Source organism: Micromys minutus (assembly GCF_963924665.1).
Source record: "Micromys minutus genome assembly, chromosome: 6".
Taxonomy (NCBI): domain Eukaryota; kingdom Metazoa; phylum Chordata; class Mammalia; order Rodentia; family Muridae; genus Micromys; species Micromys minutus.
In genome coordinates this window covers 44308809-44330529 of record NC_137975.1, presented here as the reverse complement: position 1 = coordinate 44330529, position 21721 = coordinate 44308809, and the positions used below count along the sequence as shown (strand labels likewise).

Sequence of the window (21721 nt, the reverse complement as noted above, 5' to 3'; positions counted from 1 at the left end):
AGATTGTTATCAGTTTTTTTTTTTTTTTTTTTTTTTTTTGCTGGGGTGGGGGGAGGAAATGTGTAGTATAAATGCATCCTGTTTTGGTGGACTACAATCATGAGATAAATATGTTTATTAATAGCATTTTCAAGAAATACTAAGATTTTATGATCTGCAATAGGAAAGAGTTCAGAGTAAAGGAAAATTGCCTTTGATGGATAAACTGTGATGAGAACATAGTATTTGACCTGTCTGCTTATAGTGAAGTCTTCCTATTGGGAGGAAACTTGTAGAAAAAGTGTCTAAGATTTAAGAGAAGGCTCTTTGATGGCAAGTGGAAATACTGCCAACATAAAAGGATGAAACAGCTGTGAGAACATGCAGTGAGTGTACTGTGACAGTTTAGTTGCCAAAATACCCTCTTTCGGCTTTTGTTTAAATTACTTAGTGATTTTTTTTTTATTGAGAAATTTTTATACATCTTGTGTTCTTGCTGATTCTGCCCAGTTCTCTGGCCCCGTCCATTGCTGTGTGGTTTTCCCTCCCTCCCCAAAGTCCTTTCTGCTTTCATACCATGTATGCTCTGTTACTTGTTTTTATTATTTTTCACATTGTTGTGTCTGTGCCCATGTCAGGAGCTTAGATGACAACGCGGAGTGGGGCTGGTTCTTTCCCACTCTGTGAAGCAAGTACCTTTATCCAGTGACAGTGAGCTATTCGTTTAGTTTCGAATGTTATACGCTTTTTTCTAATGTAAAATTTTCCCTTTATGATGATTACTTTGTAGAATAAGGCATGAGATAATGCAGAGACCCATTTCTTGCTATTCTTCATTCATGACCTACCCTAATTCTTAAAATGTTTGGTTTTGCTGGGAGTCATTTCACAGATTTTTCTCTGTTGTCTTTGATTTCATTCTGTGTCTCTGCAGTTTGAATGCTTGTTCTTTTTCCTGAGCCCCTCCCTCCAGCTCTGATTCTGTTCCTAGCTTTGTTATGGTACTGTTGCTATTAGTATACATTTAACAGCTTAAAAAACACACATTCATTAACTTTGGCTTTTTTTCCTTTTTCTCTACTTTATTCATATGAAATAAGTTGTTTCAGTTGGTTGTTTTTGTTGTTGTTTTGTGTTTCGACTTTCACATGGCTAAAGTTTATTATATTTAGTAGTATATCAGAAGAATTTGGAAAGAAAATCACAGCCAGGCTTATCCTGGTTCCTGTTTTCAGTTATAGTACTGATGTGAATTTGTATCTGCTGACTTTCACCTCTAACACCAGCTTGGGGCTCACAGAGGCTTTTTAACAGTTTTGCATCTTTCTTTGTTCCACAGCAAGGAAAAGTAAATTGAATTCTCAGACTTTTCCTAACTTTCCTTTCTGAAAACTATGTTTTAGCCAGGATTAGTTACTATTGCTGTGATGAAACACCATGAGCAAAAACAAGGTGGAGAGTAAATGGTTTACACTTCCACATTGTAGTCCATCATCAAAGGAGGCCAGCCAGGACAGGAATTCAAACAGGGTAGGAACTGATGTAGAGGCCATAGTGGGGTTCTGCTTACTGGCTTGCTCCACATGGCTTGCTCTGCCTGCTTTCTTTTAGAACCTAGGATCACCAGCCCAGAGATGGCACCATCTTATGGATGAAGTGGAAACTTAAGGGTTCTTTGCAAAGTCAGTTGTGTTGGATGGTGTTTTGCTGGGGCAAACACGTGAAGGAGTGTTTTCCTGAAGTGGACACTGGTGAAAGACTTAGGCAGACTCATGAAGGAGTGTTTCATTGAAGCAGATATGGAAAAGAGGATGTTCTGCTAAAGCAAGCATTTGGGAAGACGCGTGATGAGAGATTCTTTACTAAGGGCAAACATGTGTTGGTCCACCTTACATTGTGTATTCGAGATTCATTTGTTGGGATTCCTTAGAGAAAAACACACCCAAAAACTTCTGGTAGTAAGTCGTATTGGTTGATAGAATTGTGTCAGCTGAGATGGATGTGCGTGCTGAGGCAACACCTGTACAGGACATGTGATGTTTGGAGGGACCTTTTTTTTTTTTTTTTAAATAGTTCCATGGGCAGTAAAGGGCATAGCTTTCTTACAGAACTAGCTATGCAACACTTACTGGTCTCATATCTTCACTGATCTTTGCTTCCCTGAGAGAGGCACAGCTGAGAACAACTCCTGGTCAGTCTATCCTGCTGACTCATACTTAGGCTGAGGCCTGGCTGTCTCTAACAGGTAGTGGAACCGCTGTTGATTCGTGTTTGCTATCCTGACCGCACCAAACTGGACGGCCGGTGTCTCTGTGACGTGTTTGGGAGTGGATTGAGTTGTCGTTGCTGACCTGTGCACTGAACTGTTTCCAGACAACACAGATGGGAATTGCTCCAAAAAAACCTTTCTAAACAGTGCCATCTCTCCCATATCCTTTCTTTCCCACTACCTCTGTTGGATGATGGACTATAGAAGAGGTTAAAGCGTTTGAGAACCATCACTAAATTATGGAGTCATTTTTTTTTCAGTTGAAATTCCCTCGTTTCAGATGACTCTAGCTATGTTGAGCATATAAAACTATACATGAAGATATAAAACTGGTCAGCACAATCTCATTCTCTGTTTAGCCACATTTCTTATGGACTCTTAGCAGCTTTTTGTTCTTAGAGGCTCATATAATTCTATCTAGTTCTGTTTCAAGGTCAACTATCTAGTATGTTTAGTTGTCTTCAAAGCCCATCAAAGTATGTAAATGACCAGAATATAAACACTGGGTTACATTTGGGATTCTGCCCTTTACAACATTTATTGCTCACCACACCTCTTCCCTCACCTTAATGGAACGAGTTGCTATTTCTCTTTCAAGGAAAAAAAAAAAAAACCCCAAAAAAACCTCTTGTGTTTTCTCAACCCCCAAAGTTAAGTTAGTCTTGTTTTCATTTTCCTTCTTTTTCTGCAGAACAGGTAGTTCAGTCATGGTAGGCAGTTGGTCCTATATCTTGGTATATTTCCATCTTTCTTTTTGTGTGTCTCTCTATCTTAAAAATTCCTTAATATTTTTTTTTCCCTCACATTACTACCACAATTTACTGGGCACTATACCCGATGCAGTGAAAAGAAAGAGACAAAGAAAGCTACAACAGATTAAACAAAAACCTCAGGAATGTATATCTAATTGACACTACATTGCATTGATCAGTAGCTGCATTGTTTTGTAGCTGGAAGTCCAGAACAGGAAGGGTCCTGTTTAAGCTGCAGCAGCTTTTCTGACTATGGGTCCTCCTTCCTTCTGTGGCAGATTGTTACAGTTTCCTTAATGCATTTGGGACAACTGTCTCAGAGTAACCTTGAACTGCTCAAGCTTCTGCCACCAAAACTGCCCCCTTTATGGGCTCATCACTTGATTGTTGCAAAGTCACCACCATAGTTAATTCCACCAAAATAATCCTTCTTCACTGTAACCATCATACTCTCCTCCTCCAGCACCAGAGCCACCACCATAACTACAGCTACTGCCACCACCTCCTCCACCATAGCCTACTGGTCCGCCAAAGTTTCCACCATGACCAAAGTTTTCTCCATGATCCATAAAGTTGCCAGCCCCACCACCTCCACGGCCTCTCTGTGATCCAGCAGACTGCATCTCTTGTTTAGAAAGGGCCTTTTCCACTTTACAGTTATTCCCATTAATAGTGTGGTATTTCTGAACAACAATTTTGTCAACTGTGTCATGATCATCAAAAGTTACGAAAGCAAATCCTCTCTTTTTCCCACTCTGCCTGTCTTCTATAACTTCTGTGGTTTCAGTCTTGCCATACTTTTCAAAGTAGTCTCTCAGATTATATTCTTCCATATCCTCTTTAATACCACTACCAACAATTTTCACCATTACATGGGCACCAGGCTTTTGCAGAATCCTCTCTAGAAACAGCTCTCTTTGGTTCCACCACACGCCCATCGACCTTGTGTGGCCGAGCACACATTCAGCATCCACCTCTTCAACACAAGAGTAGGTCACAAAACCAAAGCCTCTGGAACGTTTTGTTTGAGGATCTCTCATCACCACACAGTCTGTAAGTGTGCCCCATTTCTCAAAATGTTCTCTTAAACTGTCATCTGTGGTTTCAAAGCTCAGCCCACCAATGAACAGCTTCCTCAGCTGCTCTGGTTCCTTAGGATCACGGCTTTATTTTAAGACTGGATTCTTCCTCTTCCAACTCAAGTTCAATATGAGACCCCACTTTTATTTTTTAAAGTTTCTCTTCTCTTTTCTGTTTTTTTTTCTTTTTTTTCCCCTTTCTTATCCTCACTTCACCTCACCCCCTTTCTCTTTATTTTTTATCCTGAGCACAGTTTCTCTTCCCCAACCCCAAATTCACTTCTCTACCACTTCTCTCAGAAAATGTGAGACCTCCCATGTTTATTAGCCAGCCCTGGCACATCAAAGTTGCAGTGAGAATAGGAACCTCCTCTATCATTGAAGCTAGAAGAGGCAGCCCAGTAGGAGGAAAGGGAACAGGTATTAAAGGCAGGCAACCCCTGACTGTGGATCTCTGTATCTGTTTCCATCAGTTGAAGCCTCTGATGATAGTTGTGCTAGGCTCCCATATGCAAATGCAGCAGACTTCTCAGTTAGGTTTCCAATCCAGTGAACAGACACGTGACCAAGGCAACTCTTATAAGGGACAACATTTATTTGGGGCTGGCTTACATGTTCAGAGGTTCAGTCCATTATCATAGCACAAAGCATGGCAGCGTCCTAGTAGGCACAGTATTGTGGAAGGAGCTGAAGAGTTCCACATCTTTCAAGGAAGGCAAACAGAAGACTGTCTTCCAGGCATCAACTCCTGCCTTCTCACCCCATCCCCCACACATCCCACAGTGACACATCCTCCTATTAATGCCACTACCTGGGCCAAGCATATTCAAACCACCACAGCAGAATATTCTTTCTTTTCTTTTCTCTCTCTCTCTCTCTCTCTCTCTCTCTCTCTCTCTCTCTCTCTCTCTCTCTCTCTCTCTCTTCTCCTGTACCTTCTCCTTGTTTGTCCTAGTTATTATGGAATGTATTTTTATGCTCTTGTAAGTTTTGTCTTTGTAATTGAACTGTATATTCCTGGTGAACACAATTTTGTCTTGTTTTTCTTGCTCCCAGTTTTATTTCTGCTTCAAACTCATTGTGTGTTTCTTAGTAGTTACTAAGCATTAACTAGATGAAGGGACGGAGAATGAATGGGTGGAAAAACGACTGTGGATCAGTTATGGCACTGACATCGACCATACCTTCTCTTCCTGAACTTGAGAGTACTTTCCTAGGTCATGTGTGTTGTGGGATTCAGTTCATTGAACTCAATAAATATTAGATTGATTTCGATCAAAACCTGCAAAACTTGTAAAGGATGGAAAGAGAGTGCTGTTAAATAGGGTGGTGGTGAAGGGGCTAGAGGGATGGATGGCCCACAGTAAGAGCACTTGTTGCTCTTGCTGTTTATTTTTTTCTGTGTGTTCTTTTTGCATGCACATATATGCAGCATGGATTCCTCGTGCCTGAAAAAATTAGAGACTATTGGATTGTCTGAAATTGAACTTTTTGGTAATTGTGGGCCTTTAAGTTTGTGTTGGGAATTGAACCCAGGTCTGCTACAAGTACAGCAAGTACTATTCTAAGCCATCTCTCCAGCCCCTGCCCTTCTTTCCTTCTTAAGTAAGTAAAAAGAGTAGATAGAGAAGATTCAGAAGGTCTTACCCAAGTATTAATGTCAGTCTGTGAGCAAAAAGCAGAGGTCTTTAAGTTTAGTTGCCATGAAAGGAATATTTTGAGGTATTTTTTAACAAACCTGAGCTCACAAATGGCTCCAAAGCAGGATTAGTGCATTGTACTTGGTCTGGGTAATCTATATAAACATCCTAATGCAATATCAAAACAATTAAGCTTACTAGACTGAAGGTCTTTATTCACCACAGCTTTGCTTCTCAGCATTATACTTTTGTGATTATTGTTGCATATGGTTGGATGGTAATTTTGGCTTTCGTAATGTGGCAAGGACATTGGTGGATGAGAAAATTATAATACCACTTAGTTAACCTAGAAAGTTTAAAGTAGCACGTAAAATGCTAAAATGGCTGTAGCTACCATTTGTTGAGTATTAATATGAGGTGACATTACTAAAACCTTTAAATGGGCATTGTCAAATGAAGGTAGCTTTTTGTATAATAATATGGAGCCCAGAACACTTGAGTAATTTTGGTTATGGTCATAAAGCTGAGAACATCAGACTCAATTTTTATCTCAGCCAGAAGTTTATTCTTAAAAAGAACACGTATTGTTTGGATTTCAGTGTGCACCCCCTAACTTTTGTCTTTCCATTCTGAGTGTTGGAAATTATGTGTGTGGTGTGCTTTCACCATCAAAACTTGTAAGCTACTAGGGCTAAGACACGCAGTAAAGTGTATGCTGGACCTCAGTCAGTCCCTGGTACTTGAGTAAAATGCAAGACACGACGGCAGGCACTTAGAATTCCTTCCTTTAAAGTTCGCATATGCTTCTTTATTTTCATCTCATCCCTAATCTCCCTGCATTTTTGGAGGCATAATTTCACTCTGCAGTTTAGTCTCATCTTGAATTTGCAATCCTTCTACTTCTACCTCCTGATTCTGGGACTGTAGGCATGGGCCTAGCTCTACTGGAATATAAATCCTGACTGTGATAATCTTTTCTGTTTTATGTATTTTGTTATAGAAAGCTAGTATTTGTTGAATAAACCGGAATGATCCACATTCAATATTGTCTTATTAGACTGGAGCCATGTCTCTGAAGCTAAGAGCACTTACTGCCCTTGCAGAAGACTTGTTTTCAGTCCCTACCACTAACATGGAATCTAACAACCATCTGTAACTTGGGTTTCATGGAATTTGGCACTTTCTTTTAACCTTCTTTGGCTCCTACACACACGGCACACATGCTTGTACTGCAGCAGTGTATTTTTATTTATAAATATTCATCTTGCTAAAAGTGCTGTTTCTGTTCTGTCTAACATGACTAAACTTTTATGACACATTTTGTGTGTGTGTGTATGTGTGTGTGTGTATACATGTTCATACATGTGCACGTATGTACGTACATACATTTATACCTTAGGTTGCATGTCTCCTGTTTTTGGCTAGACTGGCCAGCAAGTCTGACCTAAGATCTCGTTGTTTTTGTTTTGGTCTTTTGTTTTTTGGTTTGCATATTTCTCTTTTGAATAATTATACTCATAGGGTTCTTTCTGTGGTTCTCTTCCCTTGATTATCCTGAGAAATTCCTAGGTGTTGTAATTTTTGTTCTTTGGTTTTGACCATTGTCTTCATGAAGTATGGGAAAGCCTGGATTATTATTAGGGGTGAGATGGATAACATGAGTGAATCACACAGTGAGTGATAGTAGAAACTCTGGTGAGTTAAAATGAGAACACCTTGACTATAACTAGCCAGATTGTTAGTATTTCAGCATATACCATCTAGTTTTGATAGATTGTATGTTGGCTTTTTTGTTTTTGTTTTGTTTTGCTTTGTTGTTAGATATTTTTTCACCCCAATCAGTTCCTTTATGTAGCTCTGGCTGTCCTGGACCTCACTATGTAGAGCGGGTTGACCTTGAACTCAGAGAATCACCTGTATCTGCCTTCCAAGGGCTGATATTAAACATGTGCACCACCACTACACTCAATGTTTTGTTTTCAAATAAAATCTAAGTTTAGTTTTTCGAATAAAATTTGTGCTTTTCTCCGTTACCTATGGCACAGGACAGCAGAAAGTCAGTTTTAGAGTTCACAAGATTACTTACTCTTATAGTACTTATGGCTCTGTGATTTATGCGTGCTGGTTTGTAAGGCTTTACTTACATGTTCCCATTTGTGTGTGCATGCAAATGTCACTAGAATATAACTTTGTGGAGTTAGTTTTCTCATTCTTTAATGAATTTTGGGGATTGAACTCAAGTTGTTAGGCTGTGTTAACAATGCATTAGCTGCTAGCTCTCCCGTTGGTGAGGGCGAGGTGGTCTTGGTATTTCATGCTCAACTGCTGTGTCTAGATTGTGCAGGGGTGTTATGCCTACAGGAGTCTCCAAAGACATGATAAAATCATCTTGTGACTCAGATTTGCAATAAGAAATGGTATCTACTAATTCTGATTAAGCTTGTTTTTTTTACTTAATTTTCATTTTTCTATACATGTGCACGTGCACACACACACATACAACTTTAAATATAAGTTCCCTATAAGAGGAAATATGCAGTATTTCTGAGTTTTTAGCTTATTTCATTTAATATTATGATACCCAGTCAATTTTTATACATTGTTGATTTTCCTTTTCCTTATGGCTGTATAATATTTCTTTGTGTTGCTGGGCAGTGGTGGTGCAAGCCTTTTAACCCTGGAGGATCTCTTGAGTTTGAAGCCATCCAGTCTCTAGAGTGAGTTCCAGGACACACAGCGAGTTCCAAGGCTTCACTGAGAAACTCTGTTTTGAACCCCACTCCTAAACTCAATTCCTTGTGTATATGTACCACCTTCTCTTTATCCACTCAATTGTTGATGGATGTCTAGGCTTATTCCCTTCATGGCCTTTTGGCTGGAGCAGCTATGAACATAGATGACCAAGTATCTGTCTATGGTGTGCTGACTTACTGTACTGTTCCAAAGTAGTGCTGTCGTATAGTTGGGTCCCATGATTGTTTTTTTTTTAGTGTTTTTAGAAATCTCTATAGTGATTTCCATAATGATACAAGTTTACCTTTCCATCACACATAGGTAAGCTTCCTCTTTTCCCATATCCTTGCCGAAATTTGTTGTCATCTGTTTTCTTGATGATGCTGTTCTTATGGGGAGGAAGGATCACTTTCTTCACACTTAAGTTTGTTTATATGTAAAACCTCTTAGCCGGACATAGAAACCAAATACTCTTTTTCCTTGCTAGTCTGGCTTCAGGGATCTTTGACCCTCTTTACTTGTGCTTAAGAATTATTGAGGGCTATGCTCCCCTTTTTCAGGTCTAATTAGTCACCAAGTGTCACGAACTTTGTAATGTTTGCTCAGCACTGTTGCCTTGGTTGAGTCTCTTTTTGTTTAGCAGCAGCACTGTGTTAGCTCTTCACAATTTATCTCAGCTTGATGCCTGTGAATTTCGGTTTACCTGACAAACACCCTCCACCCCACACCCCAAGATTGACTACAACAGTCTTTGTAAAACCAGTCAGTAAATCTTACTGTGTCCAAGTGAGAACACTTTTTATTGCTGTTGATTTCGCATCTGTTTTCTTGCTTGTATGTATTGCACTGGTCTGTAGGTGGTGCCCACCCCTTTCTGATCTCCACCATGCTTCTTCCACACACCTTCCTTCTGAGTTGTGTAGTGCTCTTACATACCTGCTGTAGAGATGCTGCTCATCCCCAATCTGTCTCCCAGGACTAAGGAGAGAGATGCCCTTGGTGTGCACTCGGTGCACCCTACCCAGCACAGTCTGTGGTGTCTGTCGTGGGTCACTGCAATTCTCAGAGGTCATATATCAAGTCCCACTGATAAGCTGATATAATTTACTAATTATTATTACCTTCTAGAGTTATAGTGTGTGCGAGTGAGACACACACACACAAACACACACACTGGAGCGCAGAGCTGATAGTATGTTCCTCTGTCACTTTCCACTTGCTATCATTTTCCATCTTAATTGTTAAGACAGTTTCTTGCTGAACCTGCAGCTCCCCCCGGTCGTGACTGGAAGACCTGACCCTCCTGTCTGTCTCTTCCTTACAGCCCTGGCATCCCGACTGCCTGGCTTTTCACATGGATTTTGAGGATCAAGTGCAGGTCCTAATGCTGGCATAGCAGGCACGTCACTGACTGAGCCTCCTCAGCTTCTAAGCGACTTGAACTACAGCCTTTCTTCCCACTTAACATTAACACTAGTTAATATTAATTATTTTAATATTTATTAATATTTCCTCTTTGTCCTATTGAAATCAGGTTTTCTTGATACCCCTCCCCCTCCTTCCTTTTCCTTTCTCTTCTTTTTTCCTTTCATGGTTAAAACAGTATTTTTTTCAGTTTTTGTCCAGGAGACTGTCACATGGATTAGAAAATGTTCGTGTCAACCTTGGCCTCTTACCATGTGCTAGAAGCACTACCAACTTGGGTACCAACAAATTGGGACATTGGCAAAAGTGTCTCCTGTATTAGCACATGTTTCTGTGAGGCAGAAACCTTTCTGGCTAGGGTCAGGCCCCCCCCCCCCCCCCCCGTGTGTGTGTGTGTGTGTGTGTGTGTGTGAGAGAGAGAGAGAGAGAGAGGAGAGAGAGAACAAGCTAGTTCACCCTTGGCCTTAGCATTTGCTCATGCTCAGCTGGGGTCACCTGTGCGCATAGAGGCTGTAGGAGGCCGTCAGGTGTCATGTTGTCACCTTAGCTTCACTCTGAGATGTCAGTTTCCAGTGAGCCTTCCACCTCCACCACCCAGTTCTCACGTCCTAGTGCTGGAGCTACAGTTCCGTGCTCTAGATCTGTGTTTTTTTAATGAGGTACTAGTGATCTGTACTGAGCTTCTCATACTTACACCATAAGGCTTTTGCACACCTAGGGAATGATGCCCAGTGACTGCTAGTTTATGCTGAAGTTGTCTTTCCTCCTGCTTCTTTTCCTAGCTTTACTAGATGGAATCACATCTTCCTTCCTTTTTCCCTCGTGACTTTAACAGACAGGAAAATGGAAAGAATGCCTTTGTCAAGTTGTCCTCATGTTCTAGTCCCCCATGTTTTCAGAATTGAAAAGTGGCTGCTGCCTTATCTTCCATGCCCTGTTACTCAGATTTGGGGCAGTCCTGCTCCTGGGTTCTTGATAGAAGCCCCCTCTGTTCTTGCAGTTGTGATACATGAAGGCCTTTTATTAGTGGAATCAAAATTAGTCCTGTCGTATATTATTTCATACATTGTAGTCTTTTAGAACAAGTCCCCCCACCCCTCCATTTTATAGCTTTTTGGCCATGATTTCTAGGGCTCTAAGCATTTTGAAAGGCATACCAAGTGGTTTTAAACAATAGCCCTCAGCTGCTTCATTCTCCTATTTGGAAGTCGTTTATTGCTCTTAGAAACGCCGACAATGCTTAACTGTTCACTTGTTTAACAAAAATACTTTTTATGTGAAAAGTGACACAGGTTATTTTAGACAAATATTTTATGAAAAGTTAGTGCTAGTTTCTTCTAACATAGTTTTAAACACTAATTAAAATTTATTAGTAGTGAAGGGATCAAGGAGAAGTCTTGTCTGACCAATTTGAGTGCAAAATTATGAGATGCTTAAATAAAATTTCTTTGGTTGCAGGTATTTATAACAGCAGTGATGTAGCTGTATCCTTTCCAAACGTGGTGTCTGGATCAGGATCTAGCACTCCTGTCTCTAGCTCTCATGTACCTCAGCAGTCATCTGGGCATGTGCAACAGGTGGGAGCTCTCTCCCCCTCGGCTGCGTCATCTGCAACACCTGCTGCTGCTCCAACTCAGGTATGTTATAGCTCAGCCCGCCTTAGCTATTTGAGAGATTCTCTCCAACAAAAAGTCAGAACGTGTAGGAAAAAGTAAGAGTCAGTTTAGGGTTTTTTTTTTTTTTTTTTAAGGCCATTTAAAATTGTACAAATAGTATTTGAAAACCGTTGTGTAAATTATTTTAGTTAACAGAGGAGAGTCTGGAAGAAGAAATGGCTCCATGCTGGAAGAGTGGGTCAGTGACAGAGTACGCACTGTTCTTGTGGACAGCCTGAGTTAGTTTCCAGCCCACATCTGCTGGCACATAAGCACCTCTAACTCCAGCTCCAACACACACACACACACACACACACCCATAACACACAAAATAAAGTAATAATAAAATGAATTTTAAAAATTCCCAAATGTAAAATGACTCTTCTCGCCGAATATAATATTTAAAAAAAAAAAAGAATGATGCTTTTGTACACTGGACATTTTTCTCTTGTTCCTGGTGGGAGATAGCGTGTTCACGAATAACCCTTTGATGGCTTCTCTCTTCTTTCTGCAGCTTCATATGCAACCTCATTTGTAGGGTTTTAATTTTATTTTTCAGTTTTTAAATCTTAGCAGTGTAGATGAAGACAAATATATTGGGAGTGTAAAAAGCATTCTTCCTTCCTTTCTTTTTTAAGGTGGGGTCTCAACTGAGTTACCCAGGTTTCTTTCAACTGGCTCTTACAAGTAGTTAAGTATTGAGAGGGTAGCTTTGTACCTTGGACCACATCTCACTTTTCATTTTCAGCATGCACTTTCTTTTCTGCTTTTATAAATTCTGTTTTAATTATTGTTTTAGTTGCAGGCTGAATTAAGTAGAGCCTCATTTCTTATGTTTTATGTTGGTGCATTTGGGGCCTTTATCAGGGAGAGCTGCAGGGGAGAAGTGGTAGTGAAGGGAAATGTGAGCGAGAAGGAGAAATTCACAAGTTACAAGTAATCCAGGATTCAGGCCATTTAGGGTCTTTATCTTGTTTATCTCTTTTCCATGCTCAAATAACATGGATCTTGTGAACATACATACATACATACATACATACACACAGCTTGATTCACATGATACATGCTGAGACAGCTGCTTCTGTTTTTCTGCCTAGTAGTAAATGCATTCTGCCTTGAAGCTTAAGACGATTTAGTCTGGCTTATCTGGTGCTGCTGTAGCAACTGAGGTACATTGACCTCTGAAGTTGCTAAGGCAGATCTACTTCAATTTAGATGTCTCAGGCACTGTTAGTGGTGTTGAATGTGAAATGTTACAAGCAGTCCGTAAGGGAAAAGATGGAAAATTATTCTGATGGAATTATGAGAACTCGGTACTTTATGGCAGCATATTTCAGCTGAGCCTTCACGTGAGTCTTAGTCTCTTCATGGACAGTCTGTTGATGTAGGTAGTCAATGGCAAAAGATAGGTAGTGAAAGTTATCAGTGTTTAAAATATCATTCTAGATGCCATGTCAGTTATTAAGAACCTAGCGTGTGCAAGAGCCTGGGCTCACTCAGCAGCACTACCTTACACAGGCACACCCACTCCCGTTCTCTCTCTTCTCTCTCAGCAGACAGATACTTTAAAATGTGCATAGAGAATAGAAATGTAAATGTTTGGCCAGTCCTTCCCTGCATAATTAATGAAAACAGAATTTTGAGTGGCTAGGTTGGAGCTAGAACAGAAGTCCAGGGGTCATTCTTACTCTTTCTGACCTCAGAGTAAGTAAAATCAACAAGGTTTTTTTTGATGCCTTAGAAATTATCAACCAGGGAAGTGATGAAGAAGGTAAAAGTCATGGCAGGTTGATTTGGGCTTCTAGTTACAAACAGATACTTGTAGAATTATGTGCAGGAAGGAGAAATTGTAAAACAAAACAAAAAAAAAAACTCCTTCATAACCAATTTTTTAAAAATATTAAACTTCAGCTTATTGATATGTTGTACTTGTTTTTAAATATTTTTTCTTTTACCAATATCAGTATAAATACTCGGCACATACTGTGAGGAATGCAGTAGTAGTAGTAGTGAATGTAGATATTTTTCCTTCCACATGGTAAAATATTATGTGGCAATGATGTGTTCTTTCTATTTTGATCTTATGTTAAGGACATAAATTATCTTAGAAGTATCATTAACTTTTCATATTGTACTTTAAATTTCACTATTTTCTCCCTAAAAGATAGTGGTAACATCAGTTAGACATTAACTAGTGAAGAATCCTATTCAGAGTTGGTTATTCTGTCCAATCCTCTGTCCCATCGAGAATGTTCAGGAATGGTTTAACTACACTTTAATCCTCCTCCTATATTTTGGAGACGCAATTGTGGTACATTTCAGCATTAGCCAAACAATGGTTTTGAATACATTAAGCTTGTAACAATTAGGGAGCAGTTTGGGGCATTGAGTAGTGGAGAATGATGCAATTGAACAGGGCAGCTTCGGTTGGCCTGCTCATGGGAGCAGAGAGTTGTGACACTTGGTTTTCAGGTCTCCTCACTGTGAGCAGTAAAGCCTCACTGGCGGTGGCTGACTCAGACGTGGAGTCTATTCTCAGACTGTGTTTCCATAGGAAGTTTGAGTCACTGTCAGGAATAGATGAGACTTGATTCAGTCTCTGTCTAGGGTTCATTCAGATTTTCTTCCAAAAAACGAACACTCTGGTCAAACACGTATTCTCAATTTTAATATACATTATTTTATATAATAGTTTTAATATGTATTATGAAACATTTTGATCCTTGCATTGTATTCATAGTCAGTATGTTTTCGCTGTTGTGTTTTGTTTGAGACAATCTTACCATATAGTCCCAAAGCTTAGATCTCTGTAACCCAGAGTGGTCTGCAGAGCCTCAGCGCTACCTCAGTCGCTGTGCTGAGGTCACAGATGAGGCCCTTCATTCAGCATTATTACTGTGCTATATAATAAAGTCTGTGGGTGAAGTATTAGTTATAGCAGGGCATTCATGCTAATGGTTTTTTGAAATTGTTTTTATTCTTGGAAATTTGCCCAAATTAGCATAAGTATATAATTGACAATTTCCAAGTTCATGGAAAACCAGAAATCACAATAGTTCACAAATGATTTGTTATTAAAGGCTTTTCATTTTAAGTTTATTTTGTGTGTGCAGGTGTACACATGGGTAGTGCATGTTTAATATGTCAGAGGACAACTTGCCTCTTAGAAATCTGCTTTCTCCCATCTTGCATGTTTCAGGGGATTAACGTTAGATCATTATGCTTGGTACCAGGCACCTTCACCAGTTGAACCATCATGGCTGCCACAAAATTTAATTTTAAAAATAGCAAACTAAAGTATGTGATGCTTATATCCAATTCCAGAAATTTTTATCAGCCAGTTATGAGTATTAAGTACATTCCTATAGTGTTCTGATGAGAGGCCTTATAGCATCAGCCCCATTGTGTAAATAAACACAAAATATGAGGATAGGGAAGTTTAGTAGCTTGCCAGTAGCTGAGCTATTAGCAGATACAATTTTGATAAAATGTTTTTCCTTTGAAAGTGTATACAGGCGAAGTAAGGACCTGGGGGTGTAATTCACATATGTGAGCTCCTGTGTTTCATTCCCAACTCACAAACATTGGAAATGGTAATAAAGTTGTCTTTTTAAAAAGATTTATTTATTTTATTTATATGAATACACTGTCACTGTCAGACACACTAGAAGAGGACATGGGATTCCACATGGGTGTGAGCCACCATGTGGTTGTTGGGAATTGAACTCAGGACCTGGAAGAGCAGTCAGTGCTCTCAACCACGGAACCATCTCTCCTGCCCCCAATAAAGTAATTTTAAGAAATTACTTACTTTCATGTGTATTGGTGTTTTGCACATATGTTTGTCTGTACCATGTGGGTACCTGGTGTCTGCTAAAAGAGGGCTAGTATTCTTAACCACTAAGCCATCTCTCCCAGCAACCCACAGAACATTCTTGACAAAATTAAGAACAATATATTTTTGTTTGTTTTCTATTTTTCTAAACAGGGTGTGTCTGTATAAGCCTGACTGTCCTCTAGACCAGGCTGGCCTTGAACTCATAGATCTACTTGTCTCTGCCTCCTGAGTGATGGGATTAAGGGCCTGCACAGCTACTGCCCAGCTGGAAGTTTAAAGTAATGTGCCTGTGCTAGACAGTGGCAGACGTGGTCGTGCTGCATTTTAGAGCTTGCTTGCATCATTGAGTCACCATGATGGTGACTCAGTATAGGCTAATACATGCTTTAAAGCCATGTTGGTTTTAACTTGTCCCGTAGGATAGAAGTATAAAGTTTCAAGCCTACCTTTAAATTATGCATTTACTTCTGTCATACTTTCTAAGGATGAGCATTCACAGGGAGTCACACCATTTATCACTATTTCTCTTCTTATGAAGCAGAGTGTCATGTATTTGCTTTTCTGCAAAGACTACTAAATTAGTGGTTCTGCACCCACCTCCTACATGCTGGGGGGTGTAGGCTCACACCACCATGTACTTATTAGAGTCAGTTCTTTTTGTTCATTTATAATTTTGAGGAGAAAGTGTACCTTAAATAGTATAGCCTTTTATATTTAAATAATTTATTAGACCTTGCATTTTCCATTTTTCTTTTTATTACATCATGTGTCTATGGTTGTGTGTGCGTTTATGTGTGTGTGTGCTTGTGTGTATGTGCACCTGTCCTTCTGTGTATCCACCGCAGCATGCATACAGAAGTTAAGGATAACTTGTGAGAGTTTGTTCTCTCTTTCCTCCATTTGGGTCCTGTTGATTGAACTCAGTTTGGCAGCAAATTCTTGTTCCACCTAAGTCTTTTCTTCTGCTTAGCCTAAGACACACCTTTATTATACCTTTCCCTCCTGTATTGCAAAGTACTTTACAATAAGCCTAGGATCTGCTCAGTCACCATTTGCCAGAGCGAATCACAAATATGTCTGTGCTCATAACCTGAACCTTAAAGAGGTACATTAAACCAGAGGTAGAGTTCTTATATTAAGGTTTTTTTTAAAAAATGATAGCCTAGTCTGTTTAAGAAATACTGAATCTTACTTATTTGTCTTAAGTTTGAATACTTCTTGAGATATTTGCTTCTGTTTTTTATGGCTGTGTGATATATTAAATTCATGAGGTATATATTTTTTAAAAATCTTAGGCAGTTGTTTAAAAGAAATTTATGTTTACTTCAGTAATTGTTTGGTTTATTTTTAGTTTGTTGGTCTTTGGACTTAATGATAAAATAATTATCATTCATACTGAGCTCTTTTTTTTTTCTCCTAGAGTCTTAGGATTTCTTAAGACCGGGGCAGTGTGTACATATATGTTCTGATCCAGTCCCCATGAATCATGCTGTTCTCTTTTGCTGTTGACAATAAAGATAACTTTGGAGGGATAACAGAGTCTTTGATTTGTCACCAGGCTGACCTTGGACTCTGATGTTCTTTACTTTAAATGATGTGTGTCTGTCTGAGCAGACATCAGTGTGGAGTAGCACTACAAGCTTTAGTGCACAGAACAAAAGTCCCTGCCTATCAGCAAAATTAATAATTACATTTCTCTCTTTTGAAAATTTCTTTTCTGAGGCAAGAGCTTATATAGCCTCAAACTTATAATCCTCTTGCCTCAGCTTCCTAAATAAATAAATATTTAAAAAATAGGCTTTCCTAGTTTAAAGTAGGCCAATGGTAGTTGTATTTATTCATTTTGACCATTGTTATTAGGCAGGTCAGTTACTGTACTTACTGCCTTTGGTTTGATGTTTATATAGTGGGCTTACTGACTGAAGGTGATTAGAAAATGCCACCCTGTAAATCTAAAGCTACCAAGAAGAAATATGAAACCCATGGCATCAGGAGAGGCCCCTCCTTTCAAAGATTATTTCCAAAGAGTGGGATGTGCCCGGGCAGCGGCTGTGTACTCAGGAGGCAGAAACAGCCTTAATGGCCTATAGTCCAGGACAGCCGAGGAGAACCCTCTCTCAAACCACAAAACAACAAGAGTTGGGTCTCTTAAAAGGTATTCCTGCTAGTAAATGGTAGAACAGAGATGGCAGCAGAGGAAAAAGGGCCACAGGCCCGTCCCTCCCACCCTCCCCACCTACCACTCCTCCCAGTCCATCTGCCTCCTGCTATATGCAGGTCTCTCTCCTGCTATCAAGAAACCTCTTCAAAATAAACTTTCTTTCTCCTTGTAATTAATTTTCTGTATGCTTAGTTAACCTTTTAAAAACTGTGTCTGAAATGTAGAACAGTTCCATAGAAAGAACTTTGAAGTTTTAGTACCTGAGGCTTGTTATTGGTGCTCTATAATGTTGATATGTCTCCAATTTTCTTGTTCTTGCTAATTTTATGAGTAGCTAATATTCCTAAATGGTTGCTTTGGGAGAGGCAAAGTCACTTTTCAAAAATGTTTCCTTATATAGTTCCATCCACACACATGCCATACTACACGTGTGAGAGTCAGGATGACTTGGAAAAGTCAACTTCTGCCATGTAGAATCACAGGAATGGGACTCAGGTCATCAGGCTTGGTCTCTTACCCTTACCTACTGAGCTGTCTCACCATTCAAGAGTGTCATATATTTTAGTTTATTGTCTTTTCAATATCCATTCTCTTCAATGCATAGTAAGTATTCAGTGTGTGTGTGTGTGTGTGCATGTGTGTATTGCACACGTGGGTATCAAGAGGATCGATCATCTGTACAAGTCAGTTTTCTCCACTGAGTGGATCCCAGGATTAGAACTCAAGTCATGAAGTTTGGTTGCAAGGGTCGTTATACACCCAGGTATTTGATCTGCTCAATTATTAAACATGGCTTTCTAGTATAAACTTATTGACCATATCCTTAAGAAGAGAAAAATAGAGAAGTTGCTAATTGGATTTACATATTAAATGTGAAGTATAAAGTACTTTGGAACAATCAGGGTTCTGGATCTTGGAAACCACTATACGGATTATAAAAGAACAGTCTTAGTGCTTACTGAATAAATTATCTAGATGCCACAACAATATACTGTTACTAAAGGTAGGAGTTGGCCAGAAATAATTTATTCTCTAGACACGTTTTGTCATAACTGACATCATCAGTGTCCTCTGAGATGCAACCCATGCCTGTGTTGTTAGAAATGCTGCTGTCCTTGGGAGTTGTTTTAAAGAGGTTTATTCTAAAATAATTATGCTTTGATTTTAGTTATGTATGTTTATGATTCTGTTTATTCTGAAAATAATTCCAGGGTAGTAAAAGGTTTCTGTTGGCTACAGTATTTTGTATACAAGAGACTTGTTTCCAGAATGGTACATCTTAAGGTTGTGATATTCTTGGAAAGTAGGAACGTATACAGAAGGCATTTTTATTACATTGGATTATGCAACCCTTTGGCCAGCCTTCTTAACCTCCATCTGTTTAAGGGTTCAGTTTTGCCTGTTTGGCACAGGTCCCAGTAAGGGGCCTTCAGACTTGTGTTAGCAACGTGAATCTACCTGTGGAGGAGCTTTTCAGTTAGGAGAACGGGCTTCCTGCCATAAAGGCCGTACCTTATATGGTGGGGTGGGGTTCAGGGCAAAGCTGAGATTGATTGAGCTTTGCATTGTATAGAAAATATACTTGTGATGCTTTTTTTGCTTTCTTTTGAGATGAAGACAAAACAGCACAAGCAGCAGGCTTCTCAGTCTGTCACAATGGGAAGTAACGGACAGTGTTAAACAATGGCACAGGCACACATGGCTTCCAGCAATCAAAATACTAGAAGTAGAAGTTAAACCTTTGGCATTTGACATTCTCAGCTTGTGATGTTAAGAGACACGGCATTTGTTAAAACATGTTGCCTACCTGCCTGATTTTCTAAATGGTTTAATGAGATTAAATAATTAGTTGTAAATTTACATGGTTACCATACTAGGTTTAGTGTAAGTAGATTCAGAGAATGAGCTGTTCCTTAAAAACACTGTAGTTTTCAAAATTTGATGTTATATGTTAAAAGAAAGCATTTACTTTGCAGGTCAGCATCTGCTCGCCTCCTGGGATGAGTGAGCTGAGCCTGCAGGAGGAAGACCAGCCTGACCACTAACTCTGTGCTTCTCTTCATTTAGGCAAATGCTGTTTCTGGGTCTGCTCTTAGTCAGGCACCAGCCCATATGTATGGCAGTAGAGTAAATCAAAATCCATCCATGGCCGTTCTCATCGCTCAGTCTGAAAGCAGCCAAACAGGTAAAGCCCCTCCCTGGTGTCAGCTAGCTCTGTGTTAGGTCATTTTCTTAACATGGGAAGAAGGAAGGAAAGACAGCCATCTATGGATGTTATTAGTAGGTGATTTTGGTTTTATTTTTGTTTTCAGTTTTTGAAAAGGAAAAGAATTACATTTGAAAGTATGTAAATGTTATGCAGTAAAATAGTGCCGTTTGATCTTTTTTTTTTTTTTAAACTCTTCTGAAATGTAAATATTTAAGCTGAGCCATCACTAGGCAGGAGTGCCACAGTGTCTTTCTGACAGATTTGTTTGGTCCTCAGCTCCGTGCAGTGAAAGTAACACAGCACTGGGTGTTACTGTGAGTAGCCCAAACCTTTATTTCATTCCATCCTTGTGGATTTGTTGACATGCCCACATAGTTCTGGCTGTCACAGGGAGGGGATGGCTTTAGCAGATCACCAAGAATGGATGGCTCTTCTTGTCACTACCCTTCAAGGGTCAGTGGCTACCTGAGTTAGAGTAAGGGCAGTCCAACCCTGTGGGAGGCCAATAGACTGTAAAGGGCTGACCAGCACCATACTTATCAAGTAAACAGTTTTCATCTAATGCACATGATCTAGAGCTTAATTGTTTTTACCAGTTTGGGATTATGTTACATATTTATTGGTGTGACAAGTTACCTAACAATTTTAGTCTTGGTGTATCAATGTGTTTTGTGACTTGGGTTTGGATACAGAGTGTTAAATGAAAAGCTTAAGGATTCCCTGTGCTCCGCATGCAGATTAGTTGTCTACAGCTGTGATTCATTACTTTAACCATAGGAACTAAAAGTGGCTGAGGGGAGAGCACTGCAAATTCGAACCATGCCTCTGAGCTGTAAGATTGAAAGGTGTAAAAGGACAGAACATAACCCAGGGCCTTCCACACCCACCAAAGATGTGTATGGACAATGTTTTACATGCCACAGTTGAACAGCTCCCAACTAGCAGCATGGCAGGTCTTCCTCTTTCACAACCGAGAAGACGTGATAGATATTTTATGAAAACTCAGAGCAGGAGCTTAAAACCTGGTGTCTCTAGTAAGAGTCCCAGTATCAACTCTGGAATATTTACACTGCAGATCAAGATCTCGGAGACAATAGCCGAAGCCTGGTTGGTCGAGGAAGCTCACCCCGAGGAAGCCTCTCTCCAAGGTGAGGATTGTTATTACTGGGAAGCATAGGCAAGAAACACCTTGAGATTTGGAAATTTGAGTAGGAAAGTGTGTATTTGTTGAGGAGGCTATAAAAGCATTCTGTAGATAAGAAGCCTGTCTAGACAAGAAAATTGATTCTAAATTAATTGAAATGTTAATTTCAAACACATTGTTAGATTTCTAAGCTAAAAGGAATACATTTTCATATGTTTCTAATCAGTTTGAACTATTTATCATTTGTGTATTTAGCTTGCGGGATGATTAGTGCATTGACTTGGTGATTATTTCTGCTTATAAAATCCTGATGCCTTCAGATATAAACTGAGACTGTCATTCTGGAGGTTCATCTTTGGCTATGTCTTTGGTTGCAGCCTCACAAACGAAGCTTCCTACGGTCCCTCTAGTTTCTTTTAGGTTGTCGGAAGCAGAGTATATCCAGTGTATTACGTCTGTCTTTAGGTATTATATGATCAGCCAGGACCATCCATTATGGTGTAACTGATCAGAGTGGATTATGATGTGTTCTTGACGAGGGAACCGTGCTGTGGAATAGAAGTCTGTTTACAATGAGGCATGGAATTTAGTGATGTCTGTCTTTTTATTCTGTTTTCAACTTTGGCATCCTTCTCTAGTTTGTTTTCTCCAGTTTTATAAACTCTGCCTCACATTTAGTTGGGTGGGTGAAGACAGAAGTCTTGGCTTGGTCCTTGGGCCTTTTCCAGTCACGGAGGAGTTTCCACTGAAGAGGAGAATGCGTCATATTTTGGCAAAAGGAACATTTGTGTTGCTGACTCAGTTGGGGAATGTTCATTCAGAACACCTTTTATTTTT

At 39.6% G+C, this 21721-nt stretch overlaps 1 protein-coding gene and 1 pseudogene across 10 annotated transcripts in view; one reads left to right on the top strand and one right to left on the bottom strand.

Moving 5' to 3' along the window:
• Window positions 1–21721, top strand: part of MLLT10 (MLLT10 histone lysine methyltransferase DOT1L cofactor) — a 124618-nt gene that overhangs the window by 91450 nt on the left and 11447 nt on the right. For all 9 annotated transcript variants that reach the window (XM_080918286.1, XM_080918285.1, XM_080918287.1 and 6 more), the window contains 3 exons: window positions 11336–11514; window positions 19599–19716; window positions 20816–20888. In XM_080918286.1, coding sequence (XP_080774412.1) covers window positions 11336–11514; window positions 19599–19716; window positions 20816–20888 — 370 coding nt within the window. The remainder of the gene's footprint in view (window positions 1–11335; window positions 11515–19598; window positions 19717–20815; window positions 20889–21721) is intronic.
• On the bottom strand, window positions 3408–9525 carry LOC308421664 (heterogeneous nuclear ribonucleoprotein A3-like; annotated as a pseudogene). Its single transcript has 2 exons — window positions 9389–9525; window positions 3408–4164 (listed from the first exon to the last, which is right to left on the bottom strand). The product of its transcript is annotated as a heterogeneous nuclear ribonucleoprotein A3-like (transcript).